At 49.0% G+C, this 25,428-nt stretch overlaps 1 protein-coding gene across 1 annotated transcript in view; it reads left to right on the top strand.

Moving 5' to 3' along the window:
* Positions 1–11,950: 11,950 nt before the first annotated feature.
* The window catches only part of NTSR1 (neurotensin receptor 1), a 63,792-nt gene continuing 50,314 nt past the window's right edge, over positions 11,951–25,428 (top strand). Inside the window, exon 1 of the mRNA XM_059827367.1 lies at positions 11,951–12,619. Within this exon, the coding sequence (XP_059683350.1) occupies positions 11,951–12,619 (669 nt within the window). The remainder of the gene's footprint in view (positions 12,620–25,428) is intronic.

The raw sequence follows: 25,428 nt of genomic DNA, 5'->3' as shown, positions 1-25,428 counted from the left end.
AAAGAAGCATGTAATTATAGCAAAGTACTTCAGAAAATTTTAATCCCTGTACCATGAAGCTGCCTTGGAGTTTCTGGGAACAGATACACATCACCTTACCACAGGCTGGACTGGGACCCCAAAACAAAACCTGTGAGCTAACACGCTCCAGCTTCAGCTCCATGGTTGTGTCGTAGCAGACTCACATGTTGCTTTTGGCTGATACAAAGGTGGTCCCATTAAACACACCTTCGAAAGAGCATCTCAAGGGGGTGGGTTTCTGTCTGAAGAGCAGAAGTTACTGTGTTTAATTTAAACATTTAACATTCAACATCCTGTTGCTCCACGCTCAGAATTGATTATAAACGTAGGGATTTATATCTTCTTTCCGCGGAAGAAAATCTTCAGTAGACAGAAATGGGGAGGGGAAGTAAAGGCTACTGTTCCTCTCATGGACCCAAATTCACATGTGTTGGCCGAACCATATTCTGTATAGTATTTACATATGTTATGCATTCCATCCCTAATTATATGCCTTATTGCACTGCTGGTGCTGAGCCTGATGCTGGTAACGGCGGCTCTGAGCAGTAATAGCAGGTTACCTGTAGTTTTATTGCAAAATGAGCTGCTAGCTCTCTCCTTGCTTTATTCCAAAGCAAGAGCATTTCTTTGCATATGATCACACAAAATCTACTTCACTCGTCTGTGCCGGGGTAGAAATTGCCCTCCAGAATGGGGGTTGCTGTTGGAGCCAGAGGAACGCCGTCATAAAATCACTTAACACCATTTAAGCCATATAGGATCAAACATCATTGCCATGAGGTCAGCAAACCCAAGGGCTGCAGGAACCAGACCGTTTCAAGGGAGGTTGTGTTTGAGGCGTTTGCTCAAAGCCAAAACCAAGCATGAGGATTTGCTGCTATTTTCTAGGTTGGCAAAAATCATGTTAAACACAAGCTGTAATAATTAGCTCAAGACAGTAAGGTACACGTACATTGAGTTAGAGGAAGGGGATGGATTTTGGCGTTGCTATTTCTCCACTCATTTTGATTTAGGTGGTGGCATGAGAAGGTTGAAGCACATTGGTGGTGATATCCAAATCCAGCCTGTTAGTTAGCTCCCAGAGTCAGCTGGGAGGTGGCAAAGATCAGAAATTCCTGATTTCTGGAGCAGGTCTGTGCAGTCAGGGAGGCAGCATGGGGCTTGCCTGTGGAGCCTGGCCACCGATCCCGGATACAACAGAGACAAGTCACTCAATGAGGCTGTCTCCATCCCCTCTCCACGAACTGGCAAAATGTGAACCTAATTTGCCTTCTAATGAGTTTCATGTAATGTCTTTCAAGAACAACAGCAAAACTTGTGATTTCCCAAAGAGAAAATCAAAGATGCTTACAGGGAGTTCCTGTTATTATTGGCACATTTTGGGGCTCTGTCTGCGTGATCAAATAAGATAATGAGAATCATGATGATTCATTGTGGTCATTAGCAGTTCCTCTCCAGCACAATCTAATGATGATCAATACCAGTATTTCTGGACAACCGTGCTCGTGGTGAGCCCAGGCCAGCCCATCCACTGGGACAGAACGACAAGGCATTGCAGCAGGTCTGGATCTGCTCCTCCCTTCTCCTGATGAGACGCAATACGGGTGAAATTGTGGGACATGGTTTAGTGGGCATGGTGGTGTTTGGTTGATGGTTGGACTTGATGATCTTACAGGTCTTTTCCAACCTTAGTGATTCTGTGAGTCTGTGAAACACTGCACATTGCTGTGCATTGATTTTGCATTGTTGTGCATTGATTTTGGCATAGAGAGGAGGACAGGAGTGCTGTATTCACCAGACGCTGGAGGCAAGTCCTCATTTTGGGGGACTGCCCTCTTGATTCAGCTGGAGCTGGCTAAAGCAAGCAGGGACACTTCTGCTCGTGGGGAAAACATCATCCTTCACAACCCAGAACCACCACTGCAGATCACCCTGCATGTCCTGGACAGCAGATCTCCAGGAATTTAGGGACACATTTCTTTGTTTCAGCTTTATCAGCTCCTTGGAGCCAGCTGGAACATTCCCCACGGCTCTCTGATGTGGGAGCAGGGGAAGCCCCAGCTGTGAGGATATCCTGGATGCACCAAGGTCTGGAAGGGACATCTCCATCAGCAGCTGCTCTTTGCCATGCAGCTGAGCAGAGCAGCTCCCTACTAGGTAGCAGAGGAAGAAAAAGACTGTCTCTGTGAAATAAGTGGTCCCCGGAGAAGTTATAATAGTAGGCTATCACACGGTGAGGCGGGTGGGAAGGTGGGCAGAAACTTGTCAGTGAAAAATGATTCACTGGATAACTGTTTTCCAGGAGAGCTCGCAGCACTAATCACATCTTCTCAGTTGCTAATGGCTTAGAAGAGTTAAAGGAAGAGTGAAAGTAGCTTCTTGCCTTCTGAGTCCTCCATGAACATCGCACTTGTGAGGAAGTTGGCAATTAGGCAAATTAAGGATCTATAGAGAAATCTTCCTCCAACCTCTCTAGTTCACTTTTAGAGCTAGAAGAAGAAACTCAACCCGTCAGTAACTAAACATGAGACTATTGCACCTCTCCTGGATTATGAGCATCACTGTCTCCCAAATCCTCTGTGATTAACAGGATTAAGATTCATCCCTCAAGTGAAAGGAGCCACTTGGACTTCCTGTCTTCAGCTGTTCTTCTTCTTCTACCATCCTTTGAGGTTGGACAAAGCCAAGATAAAGCTGTGAGCTGCCATTGCAGAAGCTAAAGCAGAGTTACGTGCTGTCTTGGATCAGTTCTCATCATGGGCAGCAGGAGGGAAGGGACCAACTGCGACAGGACCGTGCAGTTGGGTTTCATGGAGGGATGAGGGGTTGGTGAGGGTGGCATTTGCACACCTGCATTCTCTATCTGCTGTCCAAAATCTGTCCTAAACCAGTTTTGCTTAAATATGCAAAATTGCCTCTTAACAGAATCCCTTTTAAATCTTGAAGTAAGCATACATTTGATCAAAATGTTTCTTTTTACACTACTTAGAGCTCAGCCTGAGACGTGTCATGCGGTTAACTCAATACCTACAAATGCCCTTTTATTCCAATAAAGGATGAACGGATAAAGTGGTCTCCTCATATTGCAACAGGATGTGTATTTTATTTCTCCTCAGTCTGCCCTTTTTCAAGCATATTCTCAAATATCTTTATATGGCAGCCTACTGATTTCTTATTCTAGCTGGCGTATTAAGCTCATAATAAAATGTGTTTGCATTCTTACCAAGGAAAGAAGACAGCCTAGCAGAGGGCAGGGGCATATTTCTAAGCTCCTTGGAGGGGCTTCTGGAAAGTGAAGATCTCCGTGAAGGTATAGATACAAGCAAGAGTGAACTACATAGCTTCCTAACGCATCCAAATATAAGCTCTCACAAAGATGCATTTAGGACTTGCTGCTTGCTCAGCTCATTTGCCAATTGTTTCAGAGGCTCACCAAATGCGGTTAGTTTGTTATTCTCCCAGTTGTGATCCACCACTGAAAGATCTCAGGTGCCTCTGTTTCCCTAGGAAGACACCCAAATGAGACACCCCTCGAGACAAGCTGTTTGGAGACAACAGATGAAGAACTCCTACAAAACTTTATAAATAGCTCCTGACATTTATGGTCAAACCCCTCACATTTTGTTATATGTCACATATTATTACATGCCCCAAATATTGGAGAGGCATTTACAAGTGTTGGCCTTGCTTTACAAATTAAACTGTAGAGGTGAAAGACAGTGTTGCATGTGTACCTCTGCCCTCCAAAATTATAACCTGTGCAAACAAAATGGGGACAGATTCTGCCACTCTGACTTCAGCTTGGCTTTTGGATTTTACTTCTTGAATTTCATAGGTTCTCTTTCTCCTTGTTCCTTGCTGGCAGAGGAACATCGATCCTTGCACTGAGGTCCAGCCGCTTGTCTTGTTGACGTAGCTCCAGGAAAGGCAAAGACTGGAAGTATCTTTCTGCACCATCGCCTTACACAACATCCCTGCCAAGCTGACCGGTGGCTGCAAAATTTGCTGAAGGATTGGCTGAAGCATCAGAGCAAATTCTGGAGAATCAAATCATTTAAAGAAATCTTTTTGTTAACTGAACTCTGTTCAGCTGTCTGCCGGTTCATCTCGCAGCTACTTTTGTGGCAGTTACTGTCATTATTATTTCTATGTTTACCGCATAGTGAAATATGACTTTCTTTGATGAAAAGATCATTACTGAGCCAGCCGGACTCCATCTAATTTTTCTAACCTATTTCGCATCCCTGTCATCAGTGTGGCTTTGCTGCTGTTTAGCAATTTCTTGTATGAATGCACCCTTCTACCCAAATTATTTTCTAGACTTTTTCCTCCAGCATTCAGCCCCGGATTCAAGGCTGGGTGGGCAGCTTTTTCTATTTTGCTGTGAAGTCATGTACTTCATTAAAAGAGAACTGATTTTGGTTTCAACATCCGTACATGGGCTTTGTGAACAAAAGAGAAAAACTGCAGCCTGTGCTCTTGCATAGAAACATGAGCTGGGAATACGCCTTGCGTATACATCTATTGGGTGTCTCACTGTAATACCTACTCAAGATTTCCTCAATTATAACCCCACTGCTCTGCTATGCTCCCCTTTAAAATCTCTCCCAGTATGTATGAGATCTCCATATTTCCATGTGTTTGGAGAAATATAAACACAGTAATTAATTACTGTTAACGGAGTACATGTTGGGATGAAATAGGTTCATGAACTTCTCTTCCCCTCCTCCCCAAGTAAGCCTGTGCACTGCATCAGGCCTAATCCATCCCTGGGGCTTTTCAGTAGTATTAGACTATGAGAGACGGTGGGTTGGATAAGGCTCCTCGTGGAGACCCTTTAAATGCTGCAAAGTCTGAGCTGGAAACAAGCTGTTATTTTAAATGTCCTTTGCACCAGTGAAGAAGTCTTTATTTCAAGACAAGATTGTCTTCTTTAGAAGGTATTCTAGAAGAACCTGAGAAAAAGGTTGTACCATAGCTTAGACTGGGTATTAGGAAAAATGTCTTTCCAGAGAGAGTGGTGAAGCACTGGAAGAGGCTGCCCAGGGAGGTGGTGGAGTCACCATCCCTGGAGGTGTTCAAGGAATGTGTGGACGTGGCACTGCGGGACATGGTTTAGTGGGCATGGTGGGGTTGGGGTGGTGGTTGGACTTGATGATCTGACAGGTCTTTTCCAACCTTAATGATTCTGTGATATTTTCTTTGCACCATCTGCTACAGTCTTCCACAAGAGAAGCCTTCCCTCGTCTCACAGCTACAGCAGCGTGCCCTGAGGAGCAAATTATCAATTCCAGAAAAGATACTATAGGATCACCCCTTTCCTTTGGCATCAGGTTTTGAAAAGATATTCGCGGTTCAGACAGGGCAAGAAACAGAGCGGGGAACTCTCTAGAAGCAAAAAGGAGAACACACTGTGAGAGCAGACATTGTTACCTGTAAGATGCAAAAGATCACTTATTTTTTAACAATGAAACAGTTGGAAATATTTGTCCTTGGAGTCAGAACAGTTTGTTTGTGATTTATGAGAAAGTTTAGAAAGATAGCTATTGTCCAGAGAGTTCTTCTTCTCGGTAAACATCTTTCCACTAAACAAACCAAAGATTTATTTCACACAAGCTGGGCTTTTTTTTTTTCCAAATTTCTTCAGTACCTGCAGTTCCCCAAACAGCTCTGATCAGATTTACAAAAAAATCTCAGGAGCTGAGTGCGACTACAATCAAGCCCCAGCACCACGCTGAAAGGCACTGAATGAGCTCCCTCTCTAGTGCAGGCTGAACAGAATTAGCCTCCCTGACCATTTTTCGTAGATTTTTTCTCTTTTTTCATTTCGTCCCTCCTTTGTCTGATTTCTTACCATTTCATTTAGAGCAGTCCCAAGACTACTCTACATTGCAGCCTGGGCAGGGGGTGTTATTTAAGTGTAGGAGCCCTTCCCCTTGGGGTGGCTGCAACAATACCGAGGGAGCAGCAGGACAGAAATGGGACTTCCCTGTGCCGAGGTCAGGCTGTGCCAAGGCGGCTGTGCCAAGGCGGCTGCGCAATGCCCTTGCCTGTAAGGGTAGGGATGGAGCTCAGGAGCCTCTGCAGCCTCTCGTTCCTCCTCCTGGTAATCATCTGGAGGAACCTTCTCACCACTCGCAGAGGCTCCAGACCACTGTTAGCATCCTCTCCTCGCACAGCGAGATGGATGCCAGCGTGGCCTCGGGAGGAGCCCAGGCTCCGGCAAATCCAGGGTGCCAGTGCTGCGGAAAATGGGAGGATGTGGGCTCTTAAAGGGAAGAATAGCAGGAATGAGCCAGATTGCGGAGTACAAATAATATGTATTTACAGCAGGACACAGTGTGCTTTGGAAGACACCAAGTGCCAAGTTTTCGAGCCTGCTGGAGCGGCACAGAGTGACTCGAAGGCAGTGTAGGGCGTCCCAGGAAAATTTCCACTGGGAACCTCCCTGGGGCTGACCCCGCTGCCTCCTGCAGCCCTGGTGTCCCCAAGGGCCTTTCTGGGTGCAAGGGACCAAGGCAGAGAGGAGCGTCTGAACAACAGTCATGTTGTTTGGTGACATACAGCCAAGGAGAAAGCCCTACCAGCCCGTGGTATTTCCAGCATAATAAAAAGACTCACACTAGGAAAGAGCACAAAGCATGCCTGGTGCTTTGTGTGTTTCCTGAAATCCAAGGCACTTAATAAGGATTTAGGAGCATTTCAAACATATGGGAAGGTCACTGGGAAAAGGTGGTAAAGAGCGTTTGGCTGCCAGGGATTTTTACTGTGCTGCTTTTTCATTTGCATTTTGAAATTGCCAGGCACACTGAAATTTCGAAAACCAACAGAAATTATTTGGGGGTATGAGAAAATGAGGTTAATCTGTGCCTCCTGACATTTCCTGGAAAATGCTGGTGCGGTGTATGGGGGGAAGGGACGGTGCTGAGCCGGGAGCTGGAGCTGGGGCTGGAGTATTCCCCGGCAGCGAGGGCTGTGCTCCGAGCTGGCACCGCCGAGCGGAGCTGTTGGAAGCGCCACTGGCAGAGCTGCTGCAGCTCCGGAGAGCCAGAGCTGCAAAAGCACATCGAATCCTTTAGAAATAGAGTAACTACCCGTCTGCACGTGCACTGAGGATGCCAGCACTGTGCTTGGGGCTGCGGCGGAGGCTCCCAGCAGCAGCAAGTGCAAACTCTCCCTTTGGACTCCTCTGCCCCTTCTCTTTGTATTTGTTCCTGGAATAAACCAGAAGACTTCCAAAGGGAAACCCCGTGTGCAGTGTGAGCAGAAATGCCTGTGTCTTGAACACTTATATTGTATATATGAAGACAAAAGTGTCTTTATTGCCATGAGGAATCCCATTTGGACTTGTTGCAGTAACAACTCAGGGGACCCAAAAACTACTTTTCTCTTTAGACTAAAGCAGTTGATATCTCCTGTGTGTGTCCAGTTAATCTATCAGTCTCTATCTGTTTGAAACAAATATTACAGGGTCTATAAGCTGGTACATCCATTACCTTTAAGGGAGTTTTGCCAAAGTAAAGGACTGAATTTGAACGTGCAGCACACAGAGGATAGGACCTGTAAAAGGTGTCTGGACACCTCATTTCCCAGCTGTCCCTTCCCAGAGACTGATCGTTCTTCAAGGTAATTCTCTTACCAATATCAGTGTACACATCCCGGTGCATTCTGCTTTTTGGGTTGCCTTTTTTTTTTTTTAAACCTGCCCAGGGACACAAGTGAATGGGTGTAGGATCATTGCTCTGCTCTGGGTATGGTCTGGCCGCTTTGCCAACCCACACACAATGTGCTCACGCTGCGGAGTCTCAGCAGGTTCCTCTGCTATGAAAATCAGAGGCAATAAATATCCCATGTATCAACTGTTTTGATTTAAAATACTCTCCTGAAATGAGTTCAGCCAAAGGCAGTAAATAACATGCAGCCATTGGGAATCTTTTATTGCTTATCCAAACTAGCAATACTTTATTTTGCAGTATGTTGAGTGTAGGAAGGGATGAACTTCCATGCCTGTAAGAAATGATACAGTCAATATTGTCATCAACAAAGCTGATGTATGTCCCTTTTTCTACCATCCCTTTCTCCCTCACTTCCTTGTTTTTCAAGCACAGCATCCTTAAAAAAGCCCTGTACACCCCAGGATTTTACCTTCCTAACCCACCTTAGACACTCCTGACTTTTAGGGAGAGCCTGTCTATAGTGAGTCCCCTGGAAACTGATTTTAAAGGCTTGAATCAGTCCAGTGTTACCTGACACAGGAACTTGCTCTAACGTATTTGGGGCTGGGTGCTCGGACCTCAACGGGAAAAAGGGTGATGCTGTCTTTTAGCACCTGCCTCTTGCAGAGCTTTCTCTCTGCTGCTTTCCATGCCCTTTAGAAAAATCCCACCTGGAGAAATCAGACAGGAATAGGATTAATATGAAAAATTCCTAGTGGTCCCCAATTGCAACTGGAAAAAGCAAAGATGAAAAACACTTGGGTCAACATAAAAGGGAGTGAGGCAACCTGTGGGCCTCCGATCTTGGTCACTGTGGGACCCTCAGCTCAAAGTCCAGGCAGTTTTAATAGATGAGGTCTTTGGGTGACATTTTCCTGCAAGATTTTAAGTAAATGCCTTGCTGTAACATTTGAGATCAGGCGTCTCTTGGTTTCCATGATTCTTTTCCTTTTTAAGCCACAGACACACACATAACAAAATATATTAAAACGAGCCCAGCTTAGCTAAAAGGTCGGCTAGTTCAGAAACAAACAGCGGGGATTTAGGTCGGAGGCTTTGGCGCACAAGAAGAGAGCGGTGCATCTCCGGCTGTGCTTTTGCTTGAAGGGGAATATGGATTAAAACTTTGCAGGGAGCAGAAGTGAAGGCAAGAACAGATACTTTTGTCATTCATTTCATTATCTCACACCGGGAAAGGGACTTCACACACATCCACTAGCAATGGGGAGAGTAAAGGGGTGTTGGATAGATGTGTTATACGGCGAGGCAGGAATGGGGTCAGTCTTCCTTTGGCAGGGCTAAACCTCCGCCTGCTCCAAGGCCGGGGTGGCAGCGGGTCAGGCGTGGACCAGCTGTAGGTGTCCAGCTCTAAAAGTGATGTGAGGACAGAAGGTAGAACCCGCCTGGACAAAAAGCTGTCTAAAAAGAGAGGGGAGAGGTTGATGCCTTTCCCTATGGAGAGAGACAAGACTTTCTTTTACTTTCTCCTTTACAAGAAGTGACCCACGCTTCTGCACGAGGAATGGCAAGGCTGTGTCCCAGCGACGAGCTCTTTGCTCAAACCCAGGTCTATGAGATAAAGAACAGGGCAGAGCTATCTACCCATGCTAGTGAGAATGCTTCACGTGCGGCTGAGACAAACTTGCCAAGGAATTAATGGAATATATTAACTTAATTAGCTCATAGAAATGCGCTGCTGAGGCCTTTAATGACGGGAGCACCCAGCCCATTCGTTGGGCGATGGGCACTCTTCCAATGCACTTCTATGGGAGGAGAGATTTGGCTGGTAGAAACTGCACCAGCCTGTTAAACTGTTGATTGTAAATCAACAGCCACATTGATTCCAGGTAGCTGATATTTCAGTGTGTAATTAGAATTATTTTTTAACTGTATCTCTTGATGTTCCCTGCCAGTACTTGGCATGGAGGGAAAGCGAAGGAGGCAGCACATGGAGCACTCGGGAACAGCCACTGGGACAGAGCAGGGAGGTGCAATGCTCTCCTTGTCAGCAGCCGCGCTTGTGCATCGCCTGTGTGCAGAAACATGAGGCAACAGAATCCAAACCAGAGCATTTCTAGAGACAGCTATTGATATAAACGTGCACATCCAGACTGTAAAATTAGACGAGCAGATGGGTATCTTGCTTGTGGGGATAGCAATTGCTTTCCACAAGGCTAAAATGAACTTGCAGACCAGGAAGGGAGAATAACTCTTCATTATAGACAAGGATCTCAAAGGAACTCACTTGCTGCTTCTGTGGGAGAAGTGCTTTAACCCAGGAGCATGGGTTTGTCCTTGGACCACGGGGCCATAAGCTCCTCCCAACTTGGGGGCTGAGGAATAGGGACACTGGGTACCCAGGAGAAGGCTTGCATCCCAACTCCAGCTCTCCTTCAGACATCAGTACAACCCACCACTTATTTCATGTTCCACTTTCCTTCTTTGGGATAAATATTCTTGATCCATCCCACGAACCTGTCCAAGGACCAGGAACAATGGGTGAGACCAGCTGGGAGCACCAACCCCGTCAAACTCCTCTTGGCTAATAGAAATTTCATAACAGAAGATTTTAGATGAAAGGAACATTGGTGTTAAGAGATTATTAGTCATTCTTCAAACTAGTGTGGGATGAGTGCCGGAAAACATTTCTCTCCAAATTTTATGAATAATATGACTAAATAAATCTGATTTTGGTTAGTCTTCCATGCCAATCCTATTGGGTGGATTTAAGAGGAGGAAAGTTTGGGGGAAGATGGACTCTTGGCGGATGGCTGTGGAAAGTTCACTATTTGCATGCAGACATGATTTGATTGACTGCAGGATTAGGTATCTTACGCATCAAATAGTCTGTAGGACCTCAGCACACACAGAGCCCACTGGCTGTTGGGAACCAGGCACCCAACGCCTGCTAACGAATGAACAGGACAAATTACGGCTGTCTTTGGGTAAATCAGTGATTCTCTGAATGGGATTTTCCTAGATCTCCTCTATGCATTTGTAAAGAGGTTTATCATGAAGACAACTGAGTGGACAAACAGCTTGCTGGAGTTTCACAGGGCAGCTGGCTGGCTCAGCGCCCCGGGCCTGAGAGGGTAACCCCACCACAGAACACACATCCTCGGGGGGCCCTTTCATCTGGGGGATCCCCTTGTCACCCTCAGCATCACCGTGGCACCCCCACAGCCCCTGCTCCTGCAATAGGGCAGCTCAGAGAGGACCCCCACACCCCCAAATCTATGCAGATAAGGGAAAAGTCACTGACGGGGACCAAAGCAAAGCAGCTCGCCGCTGTCGCTGCTGTGCCGTGGTGCTGAGGGTGCCCCAGGCAGATCAGAGCAGAAGTAGGTATTTTTAGGTGGTTTTTCCTCTCCTTTAAATGCATTTCTCCTAGCAGCAGCAGCAGGTGGGTGGGAATTTGGGGACTAGCAGGACAGATGGGTATCTGGGGGTGATGGAGCATCCCTGGTGCCTCTCCTCCCTCCCCGGAGTGGGGTCCGAGTGGGGGGCGTTGCAGTGCTCGGACCCCCTTACCAGCCCCCTACCAGCCCTCAGCTGACAGCTGTGTCTGATTTTTTGAGGGGTGGAGAAGGGGGGGAGGGTGGTCCCAATGGGGGGGGGGGGGGGGGGTTCTGCAGCCCAGCCCTGGACGCGCTCCCTCCCTCCCTCCCCGGGCCCCAGTTTGGGGACCGAGCTGGCGTTGCAAAACCCGCCTGGGCGGCGGGGAGTGGGGAGGGGGGCCGAGCCGAGGGGCCGCCCCCCCCCGGGGCCGGGGGAAGGCAGCGCCGGAGCCGGCAGAGCCGGCGGGGGGTGCCGGCGGAGCGGCGTCCCCCGGCGCGGCTGTGCGAGGCAGGCGGGTGCGGGGTGTGCGGGGTGTGTGTGCGGGGGGGGTGTCTGCAGGGCGGCTCCTGCCCTGCCAGGGCACATCTGGGCGCCGGAGGAGCTGCAGGGAGGAGAGAGCCGGAGCTGCGGGCTGCTCGCAGCCGAGGCTGCTCCGGGGGGGGGGTGTGGGGGGGTGCGTGTGTGTCTCGCACACGCACACGCACACGCACACGCACACGCACGGCAGCCCGGGAGCGGCAGGCGCCTCCTCCCCGCCGCATTAAAACCAGCCAAGTTTCCACGCCGGGGGCAGCGGCACGTCGGGGCGCGGCGGCGGGTCCGAGCGCGGCGCCGGGCGGTGCTGCGGCCCCGGCGGGGCCGGCGCGGCCCCGGGGATGCACCTGAACGCCACGGCCCCGGCCGTGCCGGGCGGCCCCCTCCACCTGCACCCCAGCGGCTATGCCAACGCCTCCAACCGCTCCGACCTGCTCCCCAAAGGGCCCGACGAGGAGGACCTGGACGTCAACACCGACATCTACTCCAAGGTGATGGTGACCGTCATCTACCTGGCTCTTTTCTTGGTGGGCACCGTGGGCAACTCCATCACGGCGTACACGCTGGTGCGCAAGAAGTCGCTGCAGAACCTGCAGAGCACCGTGCACTACCACCTGGCCAGCCTCGCCTTCTCCGACCTCCTCATCTTCCTCCTCTGCATGCCCATCGAGCTCTACAACTTCATCTGGGTCCACCACCCCTGGGCTTTCGGGGGGGCCGTCTGCAAGGGCTACTACTTCCTCCGGGACGCCTGCACCTACGCCACGGCGCTCAACATCGCCAGCCTCAGCGTGGAGCGCTACATGGCCATCTGCCACCCCTTCAAAGCCAAGAGCATCATGTCCCGCAGCCGCACCAAGAAGTTCATCAGCTGCATCTGGATCGCCTCCTTCCTCCTCGCCATCCCCATGATCTTCACCATGGGGGAGATCTACGGCAAGGACCAGAATCCCGACTCCCTCATCTGCACCACCATCGTGGACGCCTCCACCCTGAAGACGGTCATCCAGGTGAGGACCCCGGTGGCTGCGGCCCCCCGAGCAGCGAGGGCCAGCAGCCACCTCCCTCCCCGGCCTCGGATGGCCAAACTTTGCGGAGACCGGGAGGCTGGGAGAGGGGGGCCGGCTTGGGAAGGGGGGTGTCCTGGGCAGCTCTGATGAGGTGGACCGGTGGGATTTAGGAGGGACGGGGGGGGTGGCTCGGCTCTGCTTGCTCTGCCCCACCCTGCACCCCCTCCTGCCCCACAGTGCCGGGCTGAGAGCCTGCACCGGGGTAAATCCTGCCCCGCGGTTAGACCGGCCCCGGGCCGGTGCCAGCCCCCCCGGAGCCCCTCTCCCGGCATGGCCGGTGCCCAGAGCTCCCGCTGTCCCGGACCGGGAGCCCCATGTGCCGCAGACCCCGGGGCAGCCGGGCCCCGCTCTGCCGTGCGGCCGCCGTGTTGGACCAGGGATGCTCGGGTCCTCCCCAAAATGTTGCAGTTCATGGCCAGAAAACCCACAGATCTCCACCCTTTTCCTGCATCTTCTGCATCTCCTTTCCTTCTGCTGGAAAACGGCCAGCAAGATCGAGGGAAATAAAACCATCTCTCCCCCTCTCCCCGTTTCCTGGGTTGATCAGAGCCCATTTCCTCGGCGTGGTGATAGATCCTAATTTCAGAAAGTTTTGAGAACAAGGTGCAGCATAGGCACCCGAAAAGGAGATGCATCTTCAAAGCCGGAGGCTGGTATTTTTGCTGTTTCGGGGCAATCCAGAGCTGGTTTAACTAGCAGACCCCTCCTGAGTTCAGCAAGGCTTTGCTGGTCTCCACACACGGCTGAATCTAACACGCCCATGCGTGGAGAGGATTTCAGCATCAACACTTGCTGCGCTCCAATGCTCTGAGGGGTTGAGGCATTTGTTTACTGGAGCATTAGGCTTGAAAAATGTAAGAGACATGGAAGGAGAGATAGAAAGAGCAAGACACCAATCTCCATAGTCCCTTTGCTGCCAAGCTCGCCTGTGATCGCTTCTCAATCTTTTATTTTGAACATGAATTTCAGGTGGGTTTAATCAGCGACCAAGTAGAATTTAAAATTGCATGTGTACTAAAGCCTTTGTGATGTTCCCACAGTTAAAGAAAGGGAGGGAACTTAAATGGAAACAAGTCAGAATCATTTCTGCCACTAAAAGCAGGTGAGGGTACATGCAATTAGATTCAAGCCCAGAGCCTGTGGATGTTTAGACATGTCTCTCCAAGTTTCCCCCTGGCTTGCTGCAGTAAATGAAAATCCACCCCGCACAGAAGAACTGGACTCCCTCTGCATTTTGTCCTGACACCTAACTTTCCTCTTCAGCTGGTGGGGGCTGTATTTCGCCTGTCGGTGCTCTGTAGATTTTGCCCGTGGCAGCCCAGCGTACTTAACCCAAATTCTGTACTCTCTAAGGAGACATGAGCCATCTGATTTGAGACCAATGTGGCTGAAATGCATTATTTCAGTCATCTTCCTCTTAGGATTAAACTGATGCTCATTGTTACCATGATAGGGCTAAAAAGAGAGGATTATTTCCTAGCCATGTCTTTGGAGATTACAGTTTAAACAATTCACAACGTATTTTACAGTCTTGCCGTTATTCAGGCTGTACCTTACCCTGTTACCCAAGCAAGAAATAGGCAGACATGAACGCACAGTGTGTGAAGTTCACCTGGGGGCTTTTCCTCATGTGGTTTTTTTTTATTTCACTTGTGGATTAATTTAAAAGTAAAAAAGGAGGCAGCTGTTGGGGGAAAAAAAAAACCCAAACCACCATACTGTTCCTTCTCAGGGAATCTGGCTACAGAAGTAGATCTGCTGAGATAGGAAGGTGGTTTAATGGCTTCGCGCCATTCCGCCGAGCACAGGGAAGCAGCACACAACGGGATGCAGGGCCCTGGACCGGGGAAGGCTTCAGAGTGAATAAGCAAAGCAGCTGCAAGTCAGGTTTGAAGTGCATTAATGGAACCCATTGCACAGTGTGTGAGCGGGCATTCTCACGTCGTAAGCTGTGCAGAGGTTTAAAAAAAGACAAATAATGGAAGACCTGTGAAAGAAAGGGCAGTGGTAATGTGGAGAGTGACACGCAAAGGTCGTGCCGGTCAGAAATCTGGGGCCTGGGTCTTCTGCAGTGGATTGAAGCTGCTTTAGAGCAGGTCTTTGCATCTCTTTGCGTTCATTTTCTGTCTTTAAATTAAGCAGAGCAACGATGCACTTGCTCGAGCTGGCAGATCACTTGTAATAAATCACCCAACATATTTCACTCCTCTTCTTGTTTGGCAAACTGTCTAAAGCAAATTGGGATTTTTTTTGGAAGCCATTAGTTCTCCAAGGGGTTTTATTTGTTGACTGATTGAAAGTCAGTCCCAGAACAGAGCAGTTGTAACCATTTATAGGCTCAGAGTGCAGTGTGAGCTATGCTTCTGCTGGGACCATTGCAGGAGAACGCTCCTCCCTGGACTGGAACAAGCTTCCTGGGATGAATATTGGATTGCATTAATTTAACATCTCTGATTTTGAAGAAGTTCCTCTGCATTTGCTTTGAATATTTAAGTTTTAGTGGGCATTCCTGAGTGAAACTAGACTGTGTATGAACAGTCAGGTTTCCTTATACTAAGAAAAAAAAGTAACTATTCAAACAACACTCGGCATATTTGATTCTTGCTGGTATTACTGGACTTGTACCACTTAAGCTCCACAACAACTGTTGAAAGTAATTACTGGTATTCTTCCCGTAATCGCAGATTGCTCAGCGCAGCACATACTGGTAAGCAGGAAAAGCAGTAAGTGTTCTGCAGGGTGTCACCGTGTGTCACCACCATCAGTTTGGCCGGGCACTGCACATCTTGCCTCGTGCCATCGAGACGTAAGCTCGGTGTGGCCTCTGATACTTAATTCTTTAGAACAGTACTGTTTCCCAGCTTTGTTTATCACTATCCTTGCAGCTGCTTAAATCAGCCTGTGAATCTGGTTTATTATATATTCTTCATTGCCAAGCTTGCCTGTTACTTCTGTCAGTCAGGGACGTCTGGTCTGAACATTGGCATCAGCATGGGATCTGGTAGCAGGGATAAGTCCATTATAGCCACATTATTTAGGTCTAGTTAACACTTTAACTGGCAGACATCCTCTAGAAGACACTGCAGCCAGTTTTAGGGTTTTTTCCACATAAATTAAACACCTCTTAAAGCCATCCATAGAAGTAAATTCATGTTTTCATGCCACTTCAGCTGGAGGAGGTTTTAAAAGCTACTCACTGTGGCAGAAGCAGATAAGAGAGCTCTGAGGCAGAATGAAATGATTCCTCTGTTCACTTGCAGGTTGGTACCTGTGGTTTTGGCTACTTCACAGCCTTGCTGTTGGCTCTGGGGCCAGCCCCCGCAAAACAGGAGCCCGCTGAGTGTCCCATCCCACCAGGCACTGCCCTGTGTGTCATTAGCACCACACGCTCTCAGCCCTGTCTTTCAAGAAGGTCTTAATTTTAGTGGTCAGATGTCTGTGCAGATGAATTTTCCTTTCTTGCTTCTTGCTTTCTTACCTTTGTACCTCTTTTCTGGAGAGGTCCTTAGTGGATCTGGGCAAAGAGAGGGAAGTTGAAAGAAATACCTACAATCCTGGTGCACCATCAGTCCCAGCACACAGAGTCAGGCAACTCCTCGACCTAAAATCTCAGGATTTTAATTGAGCCTGGGTTGGGCAAACGTGCGAGGGGAGCCTGGGTGTGGGCAGCCACCCCATAACACGGGAGAGCGAGCAGCGTGTTGTCCCGCTGGCATGGCACAGCCTGTGCTTGGATGGCTCTACTGCAAAATGTCCCCTAAGTTATGGCAAGTGCCCGGGTAGATAGTGTCTGACACATGCTAATGTTTTATTTGCACGGACAGCTGGTGTGAACCTACTTATTAAAACACATGGCAGCAGGCCCTGAGCCTCCATAAACTGTCACAGCTCCATCAGCTCCAAGTTGCTCATTTGACAGGGCAACTTCTTGGGAAGCGCGCTGGGAACTTCTCTGGACCTCCTCACGGGTTTGGGTGGAGAGCTGCTCCACTTCTGCTCTGCATCAGCCCACCCTTGCATGGCTGCAGCTCGCCTATCCCTCCACATCCCTTGTTTATTATGTTTTATGAAGTCTGCTCATAGTTCAGATGATTTGTAGAGTAAATAACTCTACACACAAAACAACCACTTGCTCAAGGAGGTCCTCTGCTTTTTTTCTCCCTATGTTACTTCTTGTGATGCCTTTAAAGGAATGTGCCAAAGAGTCTCAGGTCTGAAGGGGATGGGAATGAAGGAGCAGGCGTTGAAGCTGACAGATGCAGGGTGCAGCCTGGCCTCTTGGCATCCATTCCCATGCTGTGGCCCATGCCTTGGTCACCCGGAGTATCCCTTTCTGTTGGCAAGATCTCCTGCTGCCTGGCCCGAATGCTTTGCTGCCTCTCTACACACTTTTCCAAGGACATCTATTCAATTCCCATTTGTCTGAGGGGCCCAGAAAGTTACTAATTCCACGCACGATGTTGCAAACACTTCCTTACACTTTCCTCTGGTGAGGAGTGCCTCAGCAGGGTGGTGCGTGGACAGCTCTGCCCACCATCAGATCTGTGATGCCATGTAAATAAACATGACAAGCATCTCTCCGTAGTACACACAAATAGCAACACATAAAACCAAATGGCTGAATTCTTTCCAGGTTTGCTGGCAAATCATATCCAGGATTAGTCAATGGCTTCAGTTCAGGAATCCTGCATTTATACTGATGTTGACTAGAGGAATTGAAGTTGGTTTCTTTTCCTTAGGTCACAGCCAAATTCCCACTACGGCTTTTAATAACAGTACTGTTTTAAATCACTCACTACAGCTCCATGCAGTGATAATCCCACCCATCAGGGTGGGCACCCATCTGCCCACCAGAGAAGCCCACGCCTGGGTGCTGCTAACCCCTCCAGCCGCACAACAAATCGGCACCTTTGTGGCAGGACCGTGTCCCACGAAAGGTGTCCGGTCCGGTCCCGGTGCTGCCGGCCCCTCGGGTAGACAAGAAAATGAAGATGTTGGTGTTGAAGTGTGCCTGGATCCGTCCCCACAGTGATGGAGAGAGACACCCGCCCCAGTGGGGATGCCCATCTGCAGTGGCGTGAGCATCCCTAAAAAGCTGCCTTTTTTCCGCAGACTATGCAGAGAACCCAGGGCTTTAATCGTATGCATGATGACAGCCCAGCCTGCCTAATCCCAGCCCGTTTACACTGTGGTCTGTCTTGCAGCTAGATCTAAATTAAATAATCTCTTGTGTTCATTGCTTTATGTAACCACTTGGCCTGCTGTGTTTTGCCAGTTCTTACATAATTTCTTCTTTTTTTTTCCCCCAATTGATTTTAATTCATTTGATTTCTTTTTCCCTCCCCCTTCCTGAGATGTCAGCTGGAGGGATAATAAAAGAACAAGGAAATGTGGCTGATCGATTTAGCTTTTAGGTTTTCCTCTTAACAGCAGTTTGTAAAGGCAGAAGAGACGAAGGTAATCTAGTGGTTCCTCTTCCCAGAGAAAAAAAACCAAAACCTACAGCTGCCTTCAATCTTCTTCCAGATCATTTAAAACAGCTATTAAATTGTCTTCTCCCTACTTCCCCCCTCTTTCCCTTAAAGGCTTTTACTATCATCTCTGTGCAGCATCTGCTTGAGACTCACAAATGGCACTTTTGCTTCCTGATGTTTAGAAACACTTCTGTGTCCTGCCTGAGGTGTGTATGATGGGCAGCATCCCACCACAGGACGCATGGGGGGCAGAACGGGCTTTGGGCTCCGACAGTGTCACCGTCGTGTTTTCCCTACTGTGAAATTACCCGTTGCTGAGGGGCACGGGACAGCGGGTGAGCAAAGGTATCTGGAGCGGCTGGGGAGCGTGGTGGGGTCCGGAGCTGACAAGGTGGGAGAGTCTGAGTGTTGTGGCCATCTAGCCCTAAAGCAGATATCATTAGATGCCAAATCCAGTGGCTCCGGTGCTGACGTCCCTCCTTTCCCTCACGTTAAGCAGATGAAGCTGAGTTATTACACTCCCAATCTGTCTGGCTGCTCTGTGGTATAAGCCACTTGCGCCGTGTGAAGCTGGAGATGCTTCCAACGCCGTCCTCCCCCTATCTCCATACCCTGCATCCCTCTCACAGGGGTGTCAGCACCCCCAGTCTGGCATGGTAGAGAAAAGCAGATTATGAATTCTGAGCTTTCCTAGCCTTTTCCCTACTTCTATGCGCACACGAGCACCCTGCGGTTGCTTGTCTGGTGTGACTGAGACGAGTGCAGTCTCACCTCCTGGCCCCCATCACCCTCTGCAAGAACACATCCAAGCAGGGGACTGGGGCGAACCGCTCTCCTGGTTTCATTAAGAGCTGCCCTTCCCCAAGTGACAAATTTTGCTGCCTTATGGAATTTGAGTTGATATTTTTAAAATTTCCTTACCAAATGGCATCCTCGCTGGTCCCAGACCTCTTTGAAATGCAAGCCAAGAGGGCTTTGCGTTAGAATTAATGCCGGTCTGGCATCATGATGGCTGGTGGCCTGGCAGCTCCCCTCCCCATGGTGGGGGAAACGCGGAGCTCCTTGAGCACAACTGGGCATCGCTTCCACCTCGTTGCCCGGGGTGCAGATGGCACCAAACACAAGGGCTGCTCCTTGGCGATGAATGAGGAGTGAATCCTGCAGGGCTGCAGCCTGGACGTGCCTTGGGGGTCGAGGGACAGACCAACCACACTCGCATGAGCCCTGCCATGGAAAGGGACCTGAGCAAGACATGCGCTGCTCCTCTGCCTGGCTGCGGGCACCAAGCACCCGTGCCATGCCCTGCCCAGGCTGAACAGCTCCGTTCTGTAATTTTATGTGAGGGTGTGATCACTTGGAAAGGTTTGGGGTTTTTTCCTTAAATGAAGCTCTCAGGGGAGCGGGTCAGGTAACTCATCATGCTCCAATAACATCAGCCCCCATGTTTTGCCTCCCATAGATGCCATTTCTTCTATTCAATTTCAAAGCATCTTAGGTGTGGGATTAAAAAAAAATAGCTGATGATCAATCAGTTGAGCTGATGAGTTGTTCAGGAAACAAGTGCTTGGGGCTGGTTTAGAAAACGTGATGGTGATGGAGTACTAACCCTGTCTGGGTAGCAGAAATTTCTGAGCTGCTGGTTCATTCCCAGCATTTTCCTGCATTCAAAGTATCTGTTGTTAAGTTTTCCATGGATGGGAGGGAAATAGCGGTGAGACAATTGTATAGCCCTATACCCAAGTGCCCTCCTGCTGCATCTGTGCATGGAAGTCCACCCTCCTCCTCCCTCCCTGGGGTACCAGAAACTTGCGGCTCAGGGACAGAGGATGCTGCGGGACAGGGCTGTACCTCGCCAGCGAGCGCTGCTCTCCTCCTCAGCCTTCGGAGAAGGTGCGTCTGACGGGCTGGAGGAGCCGGTCACCCACAGGTGGTTCGAGCATGTGAGATTTGCTTCTCATCTCCCGTGGCTTTTTCACTTCAGTAATTCTCAGTGCGGAGAGTGCACCGCTGGGCATGGCTTCGTGGCGGCTCTTTTTCTCCCAGGGAAAAAAAATAATAGAACGAACAAGGTCTTTTTAACTGAACTTTTTTTTTGTGAGAGAAAGTTCGGTGAGGTTTCTCTGAAGCTTTTAAGTTCTCAGGGACTAGAGACAATTGTCAGTTGAAGACAGAAATGAGAGATGAGATTTTCCTGGTGGGAATGGGGGAAAAAAAAGAAAAAAACATAAACCTTCACAAAGTCTTCAGTATCTGAAAGGGGGAAAAAAGCATCTCTTTTATGCAAAGCGCTCATGAAAAACCTGGGAATACCTCTAAACTATAAAGCCACACACAGAGCGAAAAGCTTATTCAGTATCAGTAAATCAGATAGGCATCGGGGTGACAGCTAAGCTGGAGACGTGCCCTGGGTTTGGTGGCGTTGCCCATGGCCACGTTGCCGGCTCCAGCGGAGCAGCCCCTCGCCGTCCTCGCAGGCAGCCTCCCTGCCCGCCGGCTCCCCTCCATGATTTACATCCAGCCTGCGGATATACATCTTCCCAGATGCTGAACCCTGTGCAGTAAATCTCCCTGTATAAAACCTTCCAGGTGTCTCTTTGCCAAGCGAATTCCTAAATAAATAAAAGAGGAACAGGCAGCCTGGTTAGGACTGGGTATATAGCCTGATTTCAGCATTTTCCCTTCTCTTTGAAAATACCTCCTTGTACTTTCCTGCCAATTATTACTCCCTCTAGATAATAAAGAATAAATTTAGGGCCACTGCTGTTACAGCCACCTTGCACTCTTGAAGCCAATGGTTTACCTTGCTTCAAGAGATTTCCTCCTCCAGAGGAAACGAAGGAGATTAGCAAACCCTCCCTTAGCACGTGGTATCCCCACCAAGAGACTCCTGGGACCCTGGAACCTGTCTGAGGACCTTCATTTCAGGGACTCAGGGTGGATCTGGTTTAATCTTTCCATGCCTTCCCTCCTGCTGAATGACCCCAGGAGAGATCACACTTCAGTGCAACACTTTGGATGTGCCAACAAGCCCTGCCTCCTGCCAACACCGGGTGTTTGGAATTGTCATTATGTTAAAATACCATAAGTTGTCCAGGTGCTCTTTCTCTGGGGCCAGTGAAAACCTGCTGTCCCTTTGCCTGGAGCACTTGCCTGACTTTTGGAGCCTGCAGGATGGTTTCCATTGCAAGAGAAAGGGCTAACACAAGGTTGTCTTCTCTGATAGACGCTGGCTTACAGAGCCAATGCACGGACCTCTTTTCTGAGCAGGCAGGAGGACTCCAGGAGGAAGTTACAGTCTGTTTGCTCTGGTTTCTGCCATGCAATGGATCTGCTGGTTGCCTTCTCCTCCTGGGCGACTCAGCCCTGCTGATGGGTCCTCTCCTGCCCTTGCAGGCTCAGCCTGACAGATGCTCACCCGCTGCCTCGGCTCTGCTGCTCAAGGCTTTGCGTGGTGTCTAGCAGCAGGAGGAGCACTCTCATCCCTTAACCATCTCATTTTCTTCCTCCTTTAACCTTGAAGGAAGGGGTCTACCAACTTTACAGCTTCACACAGACCTGTGGAGCAAAGACCTGCTGCGTATCAGCTATGAACGCTTTGATGCAGGATGGCATTTAGCTCAGCAGACCCCTATTTTTGATCAGGACTCCAAGGAGCTGATTAATACGGTCATTGCAATGCCACATCCTATTAATTGTAACATAATCAAGAACAATGCAGGTCTGCAGTGCTGAACCGAATAAATGCAGTCTCAGTACTTGGTAGGACTGTCATATCACCGTGTTCCCTTGGAGAACTTGTTTAATAAGTCCATAACTATTTGAAATACCAAATTAACCTGCTTTTCCCTCCTATTCTATGATTTTTTCAAAACCATCTTATAAAAATGCATCTCACACAGCCGCTGGGAAAGTTTAGCTCATTGCTCGCATCACTCTATTGATTCCTCCTGCAAAGACCTTACATTTTATTCTCATGGGGACAATTTATGCATTTTAATATACTTGTTTCATTCAAAAGATGAATTCATAGGATTGAGTTTCCCTCCCCAAAGCCCACGTTTCATTTTTTGTCACTGTCAGTCATGGGCTTATGACATTGTCATACTTACTTGTTCCTTAACTCCAAGTGTGTGAAATGTGATAAAGCACTGTAGGAGGAAGGGGAAATATAGGTTCAGGCTAATAAATAGGTATTTGACCTCAAGATACAATGATGGGGTGATGTGTATGCCCCAAACACTTAATAGACTGTAGCCACTAACCCAAGGGACAAACTCTGCCCTGAGCTTTGTCTCCTTACACCACTTTGGCAGCTCGCAGGTGCTTCCCAGCCAGCACAGGAGAGCTGCGGGATGGAAAATCCCTCAAAAGGGCAAAAAGATACACAGGAATGTGGTATCGCAGTGCAGCAGCCGAGCGGAGCAGAGCGCACGGCCAGCCTGGCAGTCCTGGTCCAGCCCGGAGATCAAGCCTTGCCAGGAAACAAATCCTGTAATACCCGAGGCTCCGAGAGGCAGAGAGGAGCTGCGGCAGAGAAAGACACTGGGGAAAAGCAGCAATAAAGTAACCGATAAGTTCACTGCCCCTTTGGGACATGCTTTTTGTTTCTCCCCTGAAAGTCTAATTTAATTTTCTTTGCTCGCCTCCCCAGCAGTACAAGAGGAGGTACAGGTACAGCCTCATGCTTGCATGGTCATCGTGAAGAAAAGCCATAAGCAGAGCGTGGGGAGGGGGAGAGGAAAACAAAGGAACAGGGGGTTGTGGTTTTGTAGCAGGTTGGTTAAAAATAAACTAGCAGGGTCTGAAAGCTGCTCAGGGGGTTAGGGATGGATTAGTGGGCTGGGCAGCACCAGGCAGTCAGGAGGGCACAGAAATGTGGTGTGATGTTGCATTGATTGTGTACCTTCCTCCAAATATTTGTGCTCTAATTTGTGTCCTGGGGTGGAGGGACGTTTCACGTCCATGCTGCCACACTGTTCTCTGCCGCGGATGCCATGGCTACTCCTGGCGGCTATTACCAAGTTTGAAGCAAACCAGAATAACCCCAAATCCTTCTCTCCTGCGCTCAGCTCTAGATGGTCATTCCCACCTTGCTCTCCTCCAGCCCAGGGGCCAAATCAGGCGACATCCTCCCACAGCACGGCGCAAGGGGGTCAGCACAACTCCCATTTCTTAATAGCTTCCAAACTGCCTGACTATAAAAACCCCAGTGCTGGCAGCTGTGCCGCTGCAGCAAGGTTTGCAGGGAGCACGGCATTTCTCAGGGTGATGGGTAAGTGCTTCCCAGGACCAAAGCCCCAACTCCGACTGCCCAAATCTCCTCCTGAATTCAGGCCACTGACGGCTGGGGAGTCAGGTAGAAAGCAGGTGTAGTTGGTGTTGCACGAGCCGAGCCCCTGTGCCCAGGGCACCAGCCGTGCTCGCGCCCTCGCCGCTCCTCTGAGCTCAGCCACAGGCAGGGTGTACCGGGGAGGGGGAGGAGAGCTCAGCCCCAAAGCTCTTCCCCAAAGGGCTCGTGCCGCAGCAGTCATGATCCTGCTGCTGGAACACCCTGTGTTTACTCCAAGGATTTTAATTTTCATCATCAAAAGCTTCAGCTCTTTGACTTTTCTGCAGTTGAACCCATCTATCACTTCATATACTCTGAGGCCAGGAGCAGTTTTCTTTGGTTATTTGCCTAAAATATGTGATGAATTCATCTCAGTGCACTTTAGCACAAACTTTTTTCCTTATTGCCAGAAGAGCAAGGCAGACTACGTTGCTATAATTAAGAAGTTTATATACCAAATGAAAAGAGGGATGCACTTGAGGTATTTTGCTGAACATCAGCCCCAGCAAACCTATGCTCTATTCTGCCCAAGCCAAAGTGTCCACAGTGCCACCAGCACTACTAGAGTTTGGGCTGACACTACAAAACCCACTAAGGGGGTTCATTACCCCCCAGAATGAGTTTCTCGAGGTACCAATGATGGAACTTGCCACTACCATTCCCTCCAGCAAGTCAGGCAGCCGACCAAATCTGTACAGTCCACTGTTAACAGCTCTCACGCTTGAGTCTGCAGTCAACAGTGGGACAGTGTTTGACTTAAATATGGCCTTTAATTTATTTATAACTGCATATCCAGCACTTAGTATCATATTTAATGCAAATAACATTCAAGTGAAATCCCCACTGAGAGGCACATTATGAAGATTAACAGCCTGGCTTTTCTATTACTCCAGTTTATATGGTGCTGATTTGTCCTCAGTGCTTTATAGGCAAATGTTAAGAATATTTGAATCAAGAAATCTACATCTAAGACTACCATTTTGCAAAAATCAGTGCCTGAAAGCCTGCTTGTGGCTCCACAGCCAAAGGAAAAGGCTGGAGGCATAAAATCTTCTGGGAAATGCTGACATCCAGGCAGGCGAGAACCTCGAAAGGTAACCTCCACTGGTCACGCAATAGGCTGTCTGTGAGGGTTTTCTTTCTTTTAATTATATAGCCCACTTTCCTTTTAAACAAGCTGTCAAGAGAATTAATCTCACCAAGTTTAAGATGACACTGAACATATTTGTATACCCTGCAACTATCTGGAGCTGTTTTATTCCTTTGTATCTTCATGTGATGAATTTGTCGGGTGTAATGCCATGGGCTCAGCACCTCATTATGGACTTTATTAATAGGTTTGTGTCTGATCTTCTGTCTGGGTCCCTCTCTGTCCCTCTCATCCTCTGGAGAACTGAATGCCCTGGCCAGGTCATTGCCCAAGTTGACTTTTCATGGAGGAGAAATGTGACCAACGTCATATTGTGAAATGTGGCCAAACCCATTAGTAGATGTCAGGACAGGAATCGGTTTTGGTTTGCTTTTCACTGTGGATCAGGCTTGCACTGCAGCTGCTTCGGGCTCCACCGTGCTGAATAATGCAAAGAGGCTTTTGCAGGATGTTGGCTCTGTGAGTGGTATTGAGACTTGTTTTGGCATCTGCTCTGCAGGTTGCCATCGAGGTGCAGTTCTGAGATGTGTAAAGGAAAGACACAAAACACAGGGTTTAACCTGCTCCTTGGCTATTTCAGGCAGGGGTGTTAGAGAAGAGCATGCTGCCACACAGCTGAACAGCCGTGGCTGTCTATATTGGGTCCCCCCAGCCCCTGCCCCCATACACTCGGTCTTGCACAAACAACATTAAAGGGTGGTGCATGTGCCAAAGAGCTCACAGTCTATATAATCACCAGAGCGATGCCACTCATTCCCTGTGGCATTGTTCAGATGTTGGCTCTGTCACCGGTGTA

The sequence above is a fragment of the Gavia stellata genome, chromosome 20 (assembly GCF_030936135.1).
Source record: "Gavia stellata isolate bGavSte3 chromosome 20, bGavSte3.hap2, whole genome shotgun sequence".
Lineage (NCBI taxonomy): Eukaryota > Metazoa > Chordata > Aves > Gaviiformes > Gaviidae > Gavia > Gavia stellata.
Note: the sequence above shows the minus strand (reverse complement) of the source record. Positions and strands in the feature narration are given on the sequence as shown.